Raw genomic sequence first — 18,117 nt, 5'->3', positions numbered from 1 at the left:
AAAAATCAGGCAGAACCTAAATAATCCTTACCGAGCTTAACAGCCTGAACTAAGTATTCATCTAAATGATGAAGATCTACAGTTGCTTCCCAAGGAAATCTTTGGATTTACCTGTAGCCCACCTTCAAATGACAGACAACATTGATTGTGTAAGAAACATTTTCTAGTGAGATACATACATCAAATTCAAGCAGTGCATCAATTTGTCCCTGCAGTATTGGCATACTCTTTAGTAGCTTTTCGGGAGCCATTGTCCTCATTACACCATCAGCCCTACATTAAAAAAAAAAAAAAGATACAATTTCATTGGATATGGACAATTCAAGACCATATGCGTTGTTCTAAGCTGTTCCCCCATACCACCCCGTTTCCTTATTAATCCCGTGGGATCAATTTGAGGCATTACAAGGTTGTAGTCGTTTCCCCCTTCTATGTATTATCTGTTCTTATTCCACTGCACAGGCAATGCTTGTTTATTTTCTATCTGTACTGCCCTTAGGAAGAAAGCAATGCGGTCTGGATAAAAGAGGTAAGTTGAATTTCTGAATGGATTTTTCTAACTCTGTAATAAAGGTAATAGTGTTGAAAAGTATGTTTTCTTTTTCTTTTCTTTCTTTTATCTTTTCTTTTTTTTTTTTTTTTTTTGAGAGAGTCTCCCTCTGTCACCCAAACTGGAGTGCAACGGCATGATCATAGCTCACTGTAATCTCGAACTCCTGGGCACAAGTGATTCTCCTGCCTCAGCCTCATGAGTAGCTGGAACTACAGATGCAGGCCACCATATCCGGTTAATTTTTTAAAAATTTGTTTTGGGAGGGATGGGAGTCTCACTATGTTGCCCAGGCTGGTCTTGAACTCCTGACCTCACAGTCCTCCCTCCATGATCTACCAAAGTGCTGAGACTATAGCCATGAGCCACTTTGCCCAAAAAGATAAACTTTCTAAAAAGCCAGTTTTTTTTTTCTTTTTTTGAGAAAGAGAAAACATGTCTGGGAGGTTTATAAAACGTATATGACTTGGAGTACAGGGTTGATGCTATTAACCATCAAGGGAAGAAAAATGCATGCTGATAAGAACACTTTTCCCAAACAAAGGTAAGAGTTTAGCTACAGAAGATGAGATTGAAGATTAATGCTGATGTCAGAGGGTGCACTGCCCCATCTCCACCTTCAGGTCTCTTAGCAAGCCCTTGTATCCAGGGATGGTGATGGCTGAGGAGCAGCAGTACAACTTTCAGGGTCTCTCCCAGACCAACAGTGAGAAAGCAACCCGAAGTGTCCACATGTGTTCATACAGGGGGGCAGAAGTTTCTAGGAAGGCCATGGACCTATTGCAGAGGTCACAATGCAGCTGGGAACATCAGCAATGGTTGCACGGTGCCATGTAAGAAGTTAGAGGAAGGCATATGAACTAGAATCATCTCTCGTGAGAAGAGGGTGAAGGAAAACACCTACTATAATAAAGTATTCATCTACAATAAATTATTTTCAATATGCAAGTTGATGCTTTTCACCACCATGATAAAAAAAGTAGCCCAAAACTAAGGTTAGGTTAGCCATTGCAAAAATAAAGTTACATCTTTTTGTGTGGATTCTTGAGACTAAAATATTAAAGCTGCTCTAGTACCTTGCATTATTTCAAATGAGGAACAGATATAAGATATGCACAAATATGTGGCTGAATGCTTCTGACTAGATTTATACATCTATTTAGAGGGAAATAAATGGTAATTATAGATAAAATTCAAGTGTTTCTGTTTCAATGAGGTTTTCTTAATTGGTAGTATTAACAATTAGTTTGATTATGGTGTGTGCTTTATGTACGTGTTTTCTAGGATGATACTATCCCTCAAAAACAGATCAAAGTTCAGATTCACCTCAATCAAAAAAACATTCATATAGCTATTGTCTATTTTCCATCTTTTTTTTTGTTTTTTTGGTTTTTTTTTAGACACAGGGCCTTAGAGACAGGGTTGCCGAGGTAGACTGCAGTGGCACAAACGTAGCTCACTGTAGCCTCAGTCTCCTGGGATCGAGCAATCCTCCTGCCTTAGCCTCCCAAGCAGCTGGGACTACAGGCATGCACCACCACACCTGACTACTTTGTTTGATTTTTAGTAGAGAGAAAGTCCCACTACATTGCCCAGGCTGGTCTTTAACTCCTGAGCTCAAATGATCCTCCCAGGTTGGCCTCCCAAAGTACTGGGATTACAGGTATCACTGTGCCAGGTCAAATTGCTATTGTCACCTACAGTCACTATACTTTTAAGTGAATCTTGTCTTAATTCCCTCCTTCATAAATTATTTAAAGGTACACACATGTTTAAAATTTTTGAATTAATTTTAACAAATAAAATGTTATATAATTTGTCCTGGGGTTAGAGAGAAGAAAAAAATGTGATAGCATATAAACTGAGAAGCAAATCAGATTTTTCTGCATGAAGATATAAATAAAATAATGCATATTGCAACTTCAAGGCTAACTTCTACAATATTATTTATTGAGTTTCTTTTTTTAGGTTATTGTAAACTGGGCCTTCAAGAAAATTAGCTGGCATTTAAGCTTAGTTAAAATAAATCGAGTATGCCTCAAGGACTTATTCTCCTCTAATAAATATAAGAAAGACAAAAACATACCCTTTCTTCACCCTGGCAAAATCAAAGGCCATCTGTCTGTAAGAAAAAGCCTTTTCATTCAAATATCTACTATAGCGCCTTATGAAGGTAGACATATCATAACCTGGGGGAGTGGAAAGAAGAAATAAAACTAATTAATAAAACACCTTCAACTGTGCTTTGCATACTACTATTTTTTTTAAACTCTCTAAATGGTAATAGTCCTAGGATAGGGTCAATAACTGTATCAGACCCCATTTAAAATCCTGCTTCTAGGCAAAAAACTTTTGACATGAGGCATTCCAGGATGATTCCATTACTTATTCCACCATTCCAGTACATAATATGTTTTTAAATTTTCCTTGAATTTTTGTTCATTTTTTCAAATAATAGCCAGTTTCAGACTAAATTCATGCAGCCATCTGATAATGTTCCATTTGCTTGATGTGCTTTCTTTACATATAACAGATAAACAGTGAATATGATCAATGAACAAATGAATGCAGTTCAAACCCTATTAATCCACACAAAAAATTTATTTAAGACTGGAATCATTTTTTTAATTGAGAAGGCATCGTTTATTTCATTGTCTCCTGTACCTTCATAAAAAACAACTGTGGGTCTAGCACACTCACTATTACTTTTTAAGGTAAACATGTGGTAAAAATCCCCAAAATAAACTTAATATATATTTTATACACTGAGTAGTCTATAATTAAATATTTTAAAGCTATATTTAAATATAATTATTTTTGCATTCTTAAATATTCAATGAAGCTATCAATTGTAATGATTTTGGATTAATAGTCTCACTTCAAAAATCAAAGCATTGGCAAAAGATTATAAAATACAAATATTCTCACCATGGGATCCACTTTTGTCCAAAAAATTGCTGAGATTGAATAGCGTATTTCTGGAAGCCAAATACTGAATAAACCTCTGAAAAATAAAAATTAGAATTAAATATACATATGCTTAAAATATACCTTTAAATAATTTCTGATACTAAAGGGATTTTTTTTTTTTTTGACAAATTCTCATTGTGATCTCTTTTGCTCAGTTATAAAGTTTCCTAGAATGCTGAATGTCTCTGAGAGGAAAAAAAGCTTTGTGAATTAGAATTAAATTGTATGATCTTTCATTTCTGCACATAATGGAAATACTACAATTTATTAGGATTCAGTAGGCATCCTACATAAATTTGGTAATTTTAATTTTATCAGTGTTTTCCAAAATAAACATCTTATGATTGCAATTTTCACTCAAAGATTCAAAGGAATCTTTCCTATGGGAAAAATAATTCTATTGTTCTTTCTTCTAACATTTTTGCTTAAAAATAGGTTTACATGGTATATCCATTTCCTGAACCTATAATTTTAACACGGGCATATCTCATTTTATTGAGCTTTATTTTTATTGCACTTTTTGCAAATTGAAGATTTGTGGCAACCCAGGGATAAGCCAGTCTATCAGTGCTCACTTTGTGTCACATTTTGGTAATTCTTACAATATTTCAAACTTTTTCATTATTATTATATCTGTTTTGGTGATCTGTCATCAGTGATCTTTGATGTTACTAATGTAATTGTTTTGAGGTGCCACGAACTGTGCCCATAAATAATGGCAAACTTAATCAGTAAATGTTGTGTATGTTCTGACTGTACCACTGCTGGTTGTTTCCCTGACTTTCTCCCTCTCCTCAGGCCTCCTTATTCCCTGAGACACAACAATATTGAAATTAAGCCAACTAATAACCCTACAATGATCTCTAGATATTCAAGTGAAAGGAAGAGTCACACATCTCTCACTTTAAGTCAAGAGCTAGAAGTGATTAAGCTTAGTGGCAGTGGCATGTCGAAAGCTGAGAAAGGCCAAAAGCTAGCTCTCCTATGCCAGTTAGTCAAGTTGTAAATATAAAGGAGGAGTCTTGAAGAAAATTAAAAGTGCTACTTTAGTGAACACACAAATGATAAGAAAGTGAAATAGCTTTCTTGCTGATATGGGGAATGTTTGAGTGGTTTGGATAAAAGATCAAACCAGCTACAACATTCCCTTAAGCCAAAGCCTAATTCAGAGCAAGGCCCCAACTTTTTTTCAATTCTAGGAAGACTGAGAAAGGTGAGGAAACTGTAGAATAAAAGTTTGATGCTAGCAGAGGTTAGTTCATGAGGTTTAAGCAAAGAAGTCATCTCCACAATATAAAAGTACAAGGTGAAGCAGGAAGTGCTAACGAAGAAGCTGCAGCAAGTTATCCAGAAGATCTAGCTGAGATAATTCATGAAGGTGGCTACACGAAACAGATTTTCAATGTAGGCAAAGTAGCCTTCTATTGGAAGAAGATGTCATCTAGAACTTTCTTATCTAGAAAGGAGAATATAGTACCTGACTTCAAAACTTCAAAAGACAGCCTGACTCTCTTGTTAGGGGCTAATACAGCTGATGACATGAAGTGGAAGTCAATGCTGATTTACCATTCTGAAAATCTAGGGCCCTTAAGAATTACACTAAACCTACTCTGCTCGTGCTCTATAAATGGAACAACAAAGCCTGGAAGACAGCACATCTGTTTACAGAATGGTTTACTGAATATTCGAAGCCCACTGTTGAGACTTACTGCTCAGAAAAAAAAAGATTCCTTTCAAACTATTACTGCTCATTGACATGCACCTTGTCACCATAAGAGCTCTGATGGAAATGTACAGAGAGATGCATGTTGTTTTCATGACTGCTAACACAACACTTATTGTGCAGCCCATGGATCAAGGAGTAATTTTTACTTTCAAGTCTTGTTATTTAAGAAATACCTTTTGTAAGGCTATAGCTACTATAGATAGTGATTCCTCTGATGAATGTGAGCAAAGTAAATTGAAAACCTTCTAGAAAAGATTCACCATTCTAGATGCCATTAAAACATTTGTGATTCATTGGAGGACATACAGATACCAACATTAGCAGGAATCTGAAAGAAGAGCATTTCAGCCCCTGTGGATGACTTTGAGGGATTCAAGACCAGTGGAGGAAGTAACTGCAGATGTGTGGGAAAATAGCAAGATAACTAGAATTAGACATGGAGCCTGAAGATGGGACTGAATTGCTATAATCTCTTGATAAAACTTGAATGGATGAGGAGTTGCTTCTTATGGATGAGAAAGAAAGTGGTTTCTTGAGATAAAATCTTCTCCTGGTAAAGATACTGTGAACATTGTTGAAATAACAACAAAGGGTATATAAATTACATAAACAGCTGATAAAGCAGTAGCAAGGTTTGAGAGATTAACTCCAATTTTGAAAGAAGTTCTGCTGTAGATAAAATGCTATCAAAGATCATTGAATGCTACAGAGAAATCTTTTGTAAAAGGAAGAGTCAATTGATGTGGCAAACTTCACTGTTGTCTTATTTTAAGAAATTTCTGCAGCTACTTCAACCTTAAACAACCACCATCCTAATCAGTCAGCAGCCATCAACATCAGGGCAAGACCTTCTAGCAGCAAATATTACAACTCACTGAAGGCTCAGATGATCATTTGATAATCATTTTTTCAGCAATAAAGGATTTTAAAATTAAGATATGTACTTTTTTAGACATAATACTATTGTACACTTAAATAGAGTACAGTATAAGTGTAAATGTAACTTTTACAAGCACTGGGAAACCAAAACATTTGTGTGACTCACTTTATTGCAATGTAAGGGTTTTTTTGCAGTGGTCTGGAATCAAATCCGCAATATCTCTGAGGTATACCTATACCTCATGTCTCTAAGACAATGTCTAGCTTAAAGTTTATTTTTTGTTAAATAACTAAGGAGAAGATTAAACTTGTATTCTAGATGATCTGGAACTGTGTATTTCCTTTTCTTTTTCTCCGAATTAGTGAAAATTCAGAGCCTTAAATCATCACCATGCTCTTCCTAAAAGCCTCCTTCCTCCATCAAAAAAAGAGAAAAGTTTACTTAGTTTACCTCATTGCCATGCACCATGAGATGATGTGTTGTCACTAAAGCCTTAAACACGACCACCCAGCTACTGTTTGTTGCCCGCTCAAAGAGAGTGTCGGCCATCTGAGGAATATTAACATTGGTCTCGTTGGTAGCCTGGATCAAATCTATGAAAATAGAAGATATTAATCAATGATATTAACAATTACATACAAAAATTCATTTCAAACTTGGAACATATAAACCTGTTTACTAAAATATGACCTCAAAAGTACTTTGATAACAGCTGATAACAAAATTAAAAAAATTAAACTGTAATATTTTACCCATAGACATGTACATATATTATTTACCCAATATATTTATTTATTCTCGAGTATATTTTGCTTCTTAATTTTATTCTGTACTCTCTTCTGAATTTACCTGTTTGCTGGTACTTATGCCATTTTTAAAATTATAAACTCGAGAAAGGCTAAGCCTCATATATTTAATCTTCTTTGTTACTGCTATAAGCACAATGTCTCAAATGTGGGCATTTATTTGATATGCCATTTGAAGGCAATAACATAAATGCACTCTTCAAACTTAATAGCTAAAAGTATATCTCATTTGGATTTGAACTTTGAAAGGTGCTAGTAAATACACTTTTCATATGAGTGGCAGAATGAGGTCAAATATTAAAGAGAAAAGAATTCTATACACATGTAAGCTTTCGTAGAACATGCATACATTAAATTACTATAATTTGACCTGAGTTTCTAAGACAGTAAACCTTTATAATATATTCACTGTTCACATATACATTTTATTAGTATGAGTCCAGGTGTATTTTATTTTCTTTTTTTTTTTTTGAGACAGAGTCTCACTCTGTCACCCAGACTGGAGTGCAGTGGTGCAATCTCCGCTTACGGCAAGCTCTGCCTCCCGGGTTCATGCCATTCTCCTGCCTCAACCTTCCGAGTACCTGGGACTACAGGTGCCCACCACCACACCCAGCTAATTTTTTGTATCTTTAGTAGAGACAAGGTTTCACTGTGTTAGCCAGGATGGTCTTGATCTTCTGACCTCGCGATCTGCCCACGTCGGCCTCCCAAAGCGCTGGGATAACAGGCATGAGCCACCGGAGTACAGGTGAATTTTTTTTTTTAAATTATCTACTGGCCAACAAGGAGTGCCCAGCTTCAGAAAAGTAGTTAATGCTGTCAAAGAGTTAGCTGGGACAACCAAAGATCATGTGCTAAGCAACAGAAGCTAAGCTACAGCCAGACAGTACAGACTTAAGTACTTCCAACAGTACAGGATGACCTCTTCAGGACAGCAGACACTGCATGACTTCTGTTACAGTCCACACTTATCTTGCAGAGACCTGCATGTGATACCCATTTCCTAGGCAATCCCATGCAACAAACATGCACTTGCAACAAAAATGCACATGCATTCTTCTTACTCCAAATCCACACTTGGTAATCATTAAACTATACATTTTATGCATTGCATTTCTCTTCAAAATAAATGTTTTTAAAAATTGATATTCCATCACTGAAAAATAAATATAAACTCCTTAGACTAAAGGATATTAATAATTGTTCTGAATTACAAGTGGATCAAGGCAGGCTCATTTCTTAATTTATACTGATTTTAGATTTCTGCCATCATCCCCTTTCCATCAACACCCTTCTCTCAATATTTTCCTTTATTGAACTTTTCCTGATCCTTCAGGAAATCTTTCCTGGTCCCTTTCAAATGCAGTTCCACGTGGCCTTCCTGTGCTTTAAAACTTGAGGCACTTTGTTCCTGCTGGGTGTTCAGAATAGATATATATTTGTCATAACTTCTACCATGCCACAGCTCCTTAAAAGTGATAATGTCTGTTTCATGTACAGCACTTTGCAGAGCATTACAATATTTGTTGAGACAAAAGTATAAAAGACACACTTTAGCTAAAATAATCAAATGAGTTAACATTTCGAAGGTGTAAATAACTCAGTGAACCAATATTTTCCAAGTGACTAGTGCATAACATTACAAAATAATGCATGAGTAAAAAAATCTATTCAAAGTATGATATAGACCAATGCATTTTAATGTAGCAGAAAGTAAAAAAAAAATTCACTGATACAGTTTCAGAGTCAATGTTGCAATTTAAACTTAAGAAACTACAACTTGGAGAATTGCAGTGTAGTATCAAAAGAATATTCACAATTTTCTGAAAAGGTTATTAAAATGGTTCTCATTTTTTCTAACTGAATATCTTTATGAGGCCAGGTTTTCTTCACACACTCTTAACTAAAATAATATTACCAAACAGATTGATTACAGAAACAGATATAGATGCTCATCTTTTATTGAGTAAGAAATCAAAAAGATTTATAAAAATGTAAAATGATAATACTCTTTTCACTGTTTTTTAAAAACAATCATTTCCCCTAAAAGTATTATTTGTATTAACATGTTTATATGTAACATGTTAACAGATTTATTATTGTCATTTAAAAGTGAATTTTAAAAAACTGTCCCAGTTGTAATTTTTAATATAGTAAATATCTCACATACACAAAAGCTTTTTCAGTTCCTTAGTAATTTAAGAGTACAAAAGAGTCTTGAGACCAGTTTGAGAGCAACTATTCTTCATCTACAGATACTCCATGACTTATTGTGGGTAACACCTTATACACTCACCGTGAGTTAAAAATATTATTAAGTTGAAAATGCACTTAACACACCGATCCTACTGGACATCATAGCTTAGCTTAGCCTACCTTAAATGTGCTCAAAACACTGACGTTAGCCTATAGTTGGGCAAAGTCATCAAACACAAAGCCTATTTTATAATAAAGTGTTGAATACGTCATGTAATTTATTGAATACTGTACTGAACATCAAAAACAAAATTGTTTCACACCATTGTAAAGTTGAAAAGCCAGAGGTCGAACCATCATAGGTCAAGGCCTTCTGTATATCTAGAAAGAGAATTGCTAGGTTGTAGGGTATGCACGTATTTAACTTGAAAGTTTTTTTCCATAGTAATTGTTGTAAATGCTCTCAGAAGTAGTTATTATATAAGTTTCTACTGCTCTACTCTCTCACCAAAAAGATAATTTTCATTTAAAGAATTTAAAAAGCAAAGTATAGATGTTGGTCTCATAAAATCTATACTTTGTTTTTTAAATTCTTTAAATGAAAATTATCTTTTTGGTGAGAGAGTAGAGCAGTAGAAAAGGATATGAACAGACAGTTCTCAAAAGAAGACATTCATACAGCCAACAGACACATGAAAAAATGCTCATTATCACTGGCCATGAGAGAAATGCAAATCAAAACCACAATGAGATACCATCTCACACCAGTTAGAATGGTAATCATTAAAAAGTCAGGAAACAACAGGTGCTGGAGAGGATGTGGAGAAATAGGAAAACTTTTACACTGTTGGTGGGATTGTAAACTAGTTCAACCATTATGGAAAACAGTATGGCGATTCCTCAAGGATCTAGAACTAGAAGTACCATATGACCCAGCCATCCCATTACTGGGTATATACCCAAAGGATTATAAATCATGCTGCTATAAAGACACATGCACACGTATGTTTATTGTGGCACTATTCACAATAGCAAAGACTTGGAATCAACCTAAATGTCCATCAGTGACAGACTGGATTAAGAAAATGTGGCACATATACACCATGGAATACTAAGCAGCCATAAAAAAGGATGAGTTTGTGTCCTTTGTAGGGACATGGATGCAGCTGGAAACCATCATTCTCAGCAAACTATCACAAGAACAGAAAACCAAACACTGCATGTTCTCACTCATAGGTGGGAACTGAACAATGAGATCACTTGGACTCGGGAAGGGGAACATCACACAGGGGAACATCACACACCGGGGCCTAACACGGGGAGGGAGGAGGGAGGAGGGATTGCATTGGGAGTTATACCTGATGTAAATGACGAGTTGATGGGTGCTGACAAGTTGATGGGTGCAGCACGCCAACATGGCACATGTATACATATGTAACAAACCTGCATGTTATCCACATGTACCCTAGAACTTAAAGTATAAAAAAAAAAAGTATAGATATAAACACACAGAAAAAAACTCTTAAATAAAATTGTGAGATCTAAATGCTATGTATAGGTCATGTATCAGTTTCTTAGAATTCTAAGTTTTATTTGAACTTGGGAAGATGTATCTGGTATCTTTTTGGTAGTTTATAAAACAGCTTTGTTGAAGTATAGTTGACAATAGAATTGCACATATGTAAAGTGTACTATTTGATAAGTTTTGACAAACCTATACATTCATAAAACTATCACCAAAAATAAGATAATTAACATATCCACCACCTCTAACAGTTTCCCCATATCCTTTAAAAATTCCTCTTTCTCTTCTCCTGCTGTTCTTTAGCAACCATCAATTTGCTTTCAGTCAATATAAATAAATTTGCATATTCTAAATTTTATGTGAAGGGAATAAAACTTTTTTCTTGAGAGGGAATGATTGGATTCTTTCAGTTAGCTAATTATTTTGAGATTTATCCATGTTATTGAATGTGTTAATAATTCATTCCTTTTTATTGTGAAGGTATATTCCATTATATGAACATACAAAAATTATTTATTCATTCACCTGTTGATGAACCTGTTGATGAATTAAGGGTGATTCCAGTGTTTGGTGATTACAAATAAAGCTGCTATGAACATTTACATATATCTATTTATACGGACATATGCCTTCATTTCTCTTGGGTAATTTTCTAGAAGTAGAATAGTTGAGTCATTTTTAAGTAAACACTTAATTTTAGGGAACTGCTTTCAGAAAGCTGTTTTTCAAACTACCAAAAATATTCCATATATATCTTCCCAAGTTCAAATATTTAATTTTAGGGAACAACTTTCTTGCCTGATGGCATTTCTACCATGTTACATTACCACCAGCAGTGTATGAGCATTCTAGTTGCTCTACATCCCTGCCAAGACTTGATATGGTCTTTTTTTTTTTTTTTTTCTATTCTATTCTAACAGGTATGTTGTGGTATCTCTCGGTGGTTTTTCTCTGCATTTCCCTAATGACTATAATAGTGTTAAACATTTATGTCATGAGCTTTTCATTTGTTTGTTTGCCATTGGTATACATTCTTTTCCTATTTTTATTGAATTATTTTATTATTGAGTTATTCTGTATCAAGTCCTCTATCATATATGTGACTTACAAATAATTCCTCTAAGTCTATGGCTTCTCTTTCCATTTTCTTAACGGTGTCTTTGAAAGAACAGAAATTTAAAATTATGATGAAGTCCTATTTATGGAGGACTTCTTTTATGGACTATACTTTTGGAGTCATATCTAAGAAATCTTTGCTTAATCCAAGGTCACAAAGATTTTCTATGTTTCTTCTACACATTTTATAGTTTTAGGGTTGTACATACACTTAGGTCAATAATACATTGTTAGTTTTTATAAATGGTATGAGGTATGGATGTTTCATTTTTCTGCATATGGATATCAAATTGTTCCAAAGCCATTTGCTGGAAAAAAAAAAAAGCTATTCTTTCTCCACTGAATCGCCTTTGTGTATTTGTCAAAAATAAATGGACCACACATCTTTGAGTCTCTTTTAGGACTCTTTATTCTGTTCTGTTTACCTATCTGTCTGTCTGTATACCAATACCACACTATCTTGATTACTATAAATTTATCATAATTCATAAAATCAGGTAGTGTTAGCCCTCCAAGTTTATTATATTTTTTTCAAAATGGTTTTTGGCTCTTTTAGGTCTTTTGCGCTTCCGTATGAGTTTTAGACTGAGCTTATCAACTTTAACAACAACAAAAAAGGTTTCTGGGATTTTGATTGGGAATATGTTGACTCTACAGATTAATTTGGGGTAAACTGGCATCTTAACAACATTGAGTTTTACAATCCATGTACATGGTCTATTTATTTTGGTCTTTAATTCCTCTCAGCAATGTTTTGTTCTTTGCAGTATATTAGTCTTACACATATTTTGCCAGATACATTCCTAATGTTTTATATTTCTTCAAGATATGGTGATATTTATTTTTCATTTCAATATCCAAATGATCTTGCCAATATTGAGAAATATAATTGATTTCTGTATCTTGATCTTGTATTCTGAAACTCTGCTAAACTTGCTTATCAGTTCTTTTTGGTAGAGTCCATCATATTTTCTGCATGAATGATGGTGTTATTTGTGATAAATTCAGTTTTACTTTGGTATTCAATATACTGACAACACTTATTTAATATGCTTTTGTCCAGTGTTTTGGTTGTCTCAGGCATGAGTGAAAATAAAGACAATCTCACTCTGCTACTTGTTACCCCTTCTTGCCACAAAGTATCAATCTCTCTTTTTGGTAGTTTGAAACAATTGAAATTAATCTCAGAAAATCTCTCTAAGGTGAGATATATCATAAACAAGAGAATGAAGGAAATAGGTATAAGTATAAAGACAACTTTAACTTTCAGGAGTTATAAATAATTGTTCACTAAAACAAGAAAATAGCAACAAATCTAAATAGTTCTCAAATTTGTGGTCACCTACTTCTTTTCCCACTACTATATGAGATTGTCAATCACTTAAATCCTAGGAAAACATAGCTCTTTATGACAGGGCCCTTGTTATCTGTTGCTTGGACTGCTCTACAAACTCTTCTCTGAGTCATCTCCAGCACAACTAGATACATTTGTGAAAAATTAACTACCCATGTGTGCCCTTCTGATCATAGCTGTCACTTGCTCAAACCCCCCCTGGGACCTCCTGCTGTCCATTTAATAAAATATAAATACCTGAAGTATATACTTTATACTTTATATTTTGACCATACAGCCTCTCATTAGAAGACTCAGCTACCTTACTAATCTTTTCTCTGCTACAAATTGTGCCAGCAAAATTGTTATGATACCTTTACATGCTATTCTCATTGCCCAGAATGTCTCTGCCTTCACACTACTGAGAGCTCATCTCTCAAGATCAATCTCAAATACTGTATTCTCCATGAAGTGTTTGCTAATATTCTCTTCAAATAGAAGAGAGACTTTGATTTTCTCTTCCCTGCAAGTAAGGCAAAGGACACTGGACTGGGGGCAAGAGGCCTAGTTCACAGTCTCACTCTGCAACTTACGGACAAGTTAATTTGACCACTCTGCAGCTCCATTTTTTTTCACCTAGAAATAAGGATAATATTAACTATTTTATGATTTGTGGTAATTATCACCCTATATGACTCTATGGTAGTCCTTTTTACACAGAATTATCATTATTAGTCTACGTAGGTCTCTCCCCAACTGGAGCTCAAGGTCTAACAGGTAATAAGAGGGCCATATCTGTATCTATAGATCCCTAGTACCTACCACAGGTCTTCATGTATAAAAGACACTTAATAAATTAAAGATGGCTATAACTGGCTTGTCATATGTCTGAATCTAAAATACTTTCATACTAAAACTAATAGTAGATATTACAGGCCAATTCTTTCAATAACTCTTACTAGACATAATTGAATCAACAAATTAGAAAGGGTTACTTTCTGTTTCATTGTTATGTATACTTTTATCAGCAGCCTAATTTAGGAAAGTATCCTCTATTCCATTTTAAAATCTCACCCTAAGTTTAATTATATGACTCTGTAAAACCCCACTAGTATAGCAATTTTCCTTCGCACAAATGTCAGAAAGGGGTATAAAAATTGTTCATTCTTTTTTTTTTTTTTTTTTTTTTTTTTGGAGACGGAGTTTCGCAATGTCGCCCGGGCTGGAGTGCAGTGGCTTCATCTCGGCTCACTGCAAGCTCTGCCTCCTGGGTTCACACCATTTTCCTGCCTCAGCCTCCCAAGTAGCTGGTACTACAGGCGCCCGCCACCATGCCCGGCTAATTTTTTTTGTATTTTTAGTAGAGACGGGGTTTCACCGTGTTAACCACAATGGTGTCACTCTCCTGACCTCATGATCCGCCCGCCTTGGCCTCCCAAAGTGCTGGGATTACAGGCATGAGCCACCGTGGCGGTCCATTCTTTTATTTTATAATCATCATGTAAACTTGAGCTTCAACAAAGAGAAATGAGAAACTACAGACCACAGTCCAAGGTCACACTAAAATGCAATTTAAAAATATTCCTTTCACATAATAATAGCTCAGAATATTTGCCACACGGACAAACTTACACACACACACACACACACACACACACACACACACACATATATATATATATATATATATATGCAAGATTATTCATTATAATTCTTTTAAATTTACATCTCATTCCTTCCTTCTTCCCTGTTATGGACTGAATATTTGTGTCCCCTCAACCAAATTCATATGTTGAAATCTACCCCCAATGTAATGGTATGAGGAGAGGAAGACTGTGGGAGATGATTATGTCATGAGAGTAGAGGCCGCATGAATGGGATTAGTATCTTATAAGAGAGTCCCCAGAGAGCATACTAATTCTTTCCACCATATAAGGGCACAACGAGAAGTCAGCAGTGTATAGTACAGAAGGGAACCCTCACCAAAACCTGACTATGCTGGACTTCCCATCTCCAGAACTGTGAAAACCAAATTTCTGTTGTTTATAAGCATCTAGTCTAGGACGTTTTTGGTAGCCCCTGCAAACTAATATCCATTGTATCTCCCTCCTTTCCTTGATCCCTCCCTTCTAGTTAACAACAATCAAAGAGTTCAAACTTGCAAACATTTGTAAACAGAAAAAATTGTTGCTATCTGGACAATAGGAAAAAGTGATACAGATGATTCAGACGTTTTTCTTCTCGGGTTCAGCACAAATGACAGACATTAACATTGCCTCACCAACAGCTATTTCCTTCCCTCTTCTTCTCTGCCAGCAGAATCCTGCCCCCATCCCTTCTCTGCCCATCAGAAAGGTCAAAATGCCAGACAGGTGCAATCCGGGCTTCCCATGTAGCTAGATATGTAAGCGGCAGTCTGCTGAGGTCACTTGGGAAAACTTTTTTTTTTCATAATAAACAGAGTTGTCATTAATATAATAAACAGAATGGAAACATGTCTCCTTTCCTTCAAGAATATAGTTGTGTATGCATGTGATGTCACGGCCATCTCAACAGGACAGACTTCACCTATAAGTTGAAGATAGCAGATGGGAGTTATAGAAAGCACCTGGATCCGAATGATTTTTTGTTTGTTTGTTTTATTTTGTTTTGTTTTGTTTTCACTGCAAATCAAATCCTGCAAGTACCCTTACTGGGGACTTCTTGTTAAGAAAGATAGTAGGCCACGTGTGGTGGCTCACGCCTGTAATCCCAGCACTTTGGGAGGCCAAGACGGGCCGATCACTTGAGGTCATGAGTTTGAAACCTGACCTCAGCCTGGCCAACCTGGTGAAACCCTGTCTCTACTAAGAACACAAAAAAGTCAGCCAGGCATAGTGGTGGACACCTGTAATCCCAGCTACTTGGGAGGCTGAGGCAGGAGAATCGCTTGAACCAGGGAGGCAGAGGTTGCTGTGGGTGGAGATAGTGCCACTGCACTTCAGCCTGGGCAACAGAGACAGATTCCGTCTCAAAAAAAAAAGATAAATAATTTTAATTGTATTGTTTTGTCCTTAGTTGGGGTATTCTGTTACTTGCAACCAAATGCATGCTAAGTGATACAAGCTACAACAAAACACCAAAGAAAAGGAACCAGACCTATGGCCTCTCAAGTATCTTCCAGCTCTAACTTTCTCTGAGTATCTCACTGCTCCTCAAAATCACAAGGCTTGTTCAAAATTGTAGTAGTGTCTTCCTGTGGGATAAGAGCCCTTTGCCTAAGTTCAGTTACAGGTGAGTTGGTTACAGATACCTAATGGGTTATATTTTGGGATGGAGAAAGGGACTATCTTTTTCCCAAGTGGAATGAAGACCTAATAATGTGAAACAATTGTATAAAATATAAATTCTGCATAGAGAAGTTCTGAGGTAACATGGTAAAGACAGGGAAATCATCAGAACAAGAATCTAAAGAGGATATTGGACATGTCATGCACTTCCTAGAAGGGAGGGTAAAGAGAGGTATTGGGTGAACTGTGCAAGTCTAGGCAAGACTGAGCTAGAGGGGCTCTCCATTGTCAAATGAAACAACCTAGTGAGGGTTTAGGTGGGAGGGATACCTGAAGGGGAGGTGCTGAGAACTGCATAAATGAGAATAAAGGAGGAGAAAACAAGAATAAGAAGTGATAACCTTTACTTGCTAACTGTAGATAATGGATGAATAGGGCAAGTAAGAAAAGAATAGACACCTTCTAAGCTTATAGAGATAGATAAAGGGGAGCAGTTTATAAATGTGCCTAATACGATAAATTTTATTTGTAGAATTTAACAACAGATATCCTTCCTCAAATAAATTCTTTAAATAGAAAGATAACGTGAGTTTTAATATACATTATTTACTTTAGTTGACATAACTGAATACCTGTATATTTATATTAACATGTAAACTTTAATGTAACATTATTTACTTCAGTTGATGTAGCTGAATAAATAATTGTATTAACATGTGAACTTTCATGTAATCTGGTTTCTAAACTCTTTCAGTAACTTCTTTCATCTTGAAGAAAATATATATACTTTGTAATTTTTTGTAGTCCTCTGTGGAAATATATGCTACAAAAATTCTCTTACACTATTTGTTCCCCAATAGGATTTTGGCAGATTCAAAATTAGGAAATGCAGCATATATCACAGTTATTGAGTTAAGGTTTTGGAGCCAGACGAGACCTAGTTCAATTACCTTATATTATTTAATAACGTGTGAACTTGAGCAAAGTTGCCTCTCTTAACCTCCATTTCTTTATTACCGTAAGGGAGATAATAATAGCACCTACCTGACAGCTGTTTCACTAAATTGGGTAATGCAAGCAAAGTATATAGCACAGAGCCTGATACATTGAAGGAACACACACACGCACACACACACAACACACACACACACACACACAAATTATAATTAGATTCACCCTTTGGCTGCCTATGTCAAAAAAGATTTGGCCATGGCAGGATGATTGCTTGAGGCCAGGAGCTCGAGACCAGACTGGGCAAAATGGATAGACATCATCATCTCTACAAAAAGTCCTAGCTGCTGGGAGGCTGAGGTGGGAAGATCACTTGAGCCCAGTAATTCAAGGTTACAATGAACTATGATTGCCTCACTGCACTCCAACTTGGGCAACAGAGTAAGACCTTGTCTCAAAAAAAAAAAAAGAATGTGGCATACTTTGTTGATTAATATATTAATTCATTAACACATTTTTTATTTAGTGCCTACTATGCGCCAGGCACTGTTCTATCTATTATCTACATATAATAGCAGTGAACAAAACAGACAGTGTCTGCCTTCATGGAGCACACATTCTAATGAAGGAAACAGGAAGAAAACTAGATATACAACGTCGAGCACAGATAATGTTATGAAAAATAAAAAAGAAAGAAGATAAATAGATAGAGGACACTGCTTCAGATAGGGTGATCAGAAAAGGCCTCCCCAAGGAAATGAAATTTGAAGTGGTCTAAAAGTAGTGAGAAAG

At 35.6% G+C, this 18,117-nt stretch overlaps 1 protein-coding gene across 27 annotated transcripts in view; it reads right to left on the bottom strand.

Moving 5' to 3' along the window:
- Positions 1-18,117, bottom strand: part of SNAP91 (synaptosome associated protein 91) — a 150,639-nt gene that overhangs the window by 106,147 nt on the left and 26,375 nt on the right. For all 27 annotated transcript variants that reach the window (XR_012095080.1, XR_012095079.1, XM_073022602.1 and 24 more), the window contains exons 3-6: positions 6,577-6,719; positions 3,479-3,554; positions 2,637-2,739; positions 180-273 (exon numbers count right to left, since the gene is read on the bottom strand). Coding sequence is in view for 25 of the 27 variants with exons in the window: in XM_073022602.1 (XP_072878703.1) it covers positions 180-273; positions 2,637-2,739; positions 3,479-3,554; positions 6,577-6,719 (416 nt within the window). In the remaining 2 variants the exon portion in view is untranslated. The remainder of the gene's footprint in view (positions 1-179; positions 274-2,636; positions 2,740-3,478; positions 3,555-6,576; positions 6,720-18,117) is intronic.

Source organism: Chlorocebus sabaeus, chromosome 13 (genome assembly GCF_047675955.1).
Source record: "Chlorocebus sabaeus isolate Y175 chromosome 13, mChlSab1.0.hap1, whole genome shotgun sequence".
NCBI classification, from domain to species: Eukaryota; Metazoa; Chordata; class Mammalia; order Primates; family Cercopithecidae; genus Chlorocebus; species Chlorocebus sabaeus.
The sequence above is the reverse complement of the archived record's forward strand: the minus strand, read 5'-3'. Positions and strand labels throughout refer to the sequence as shown.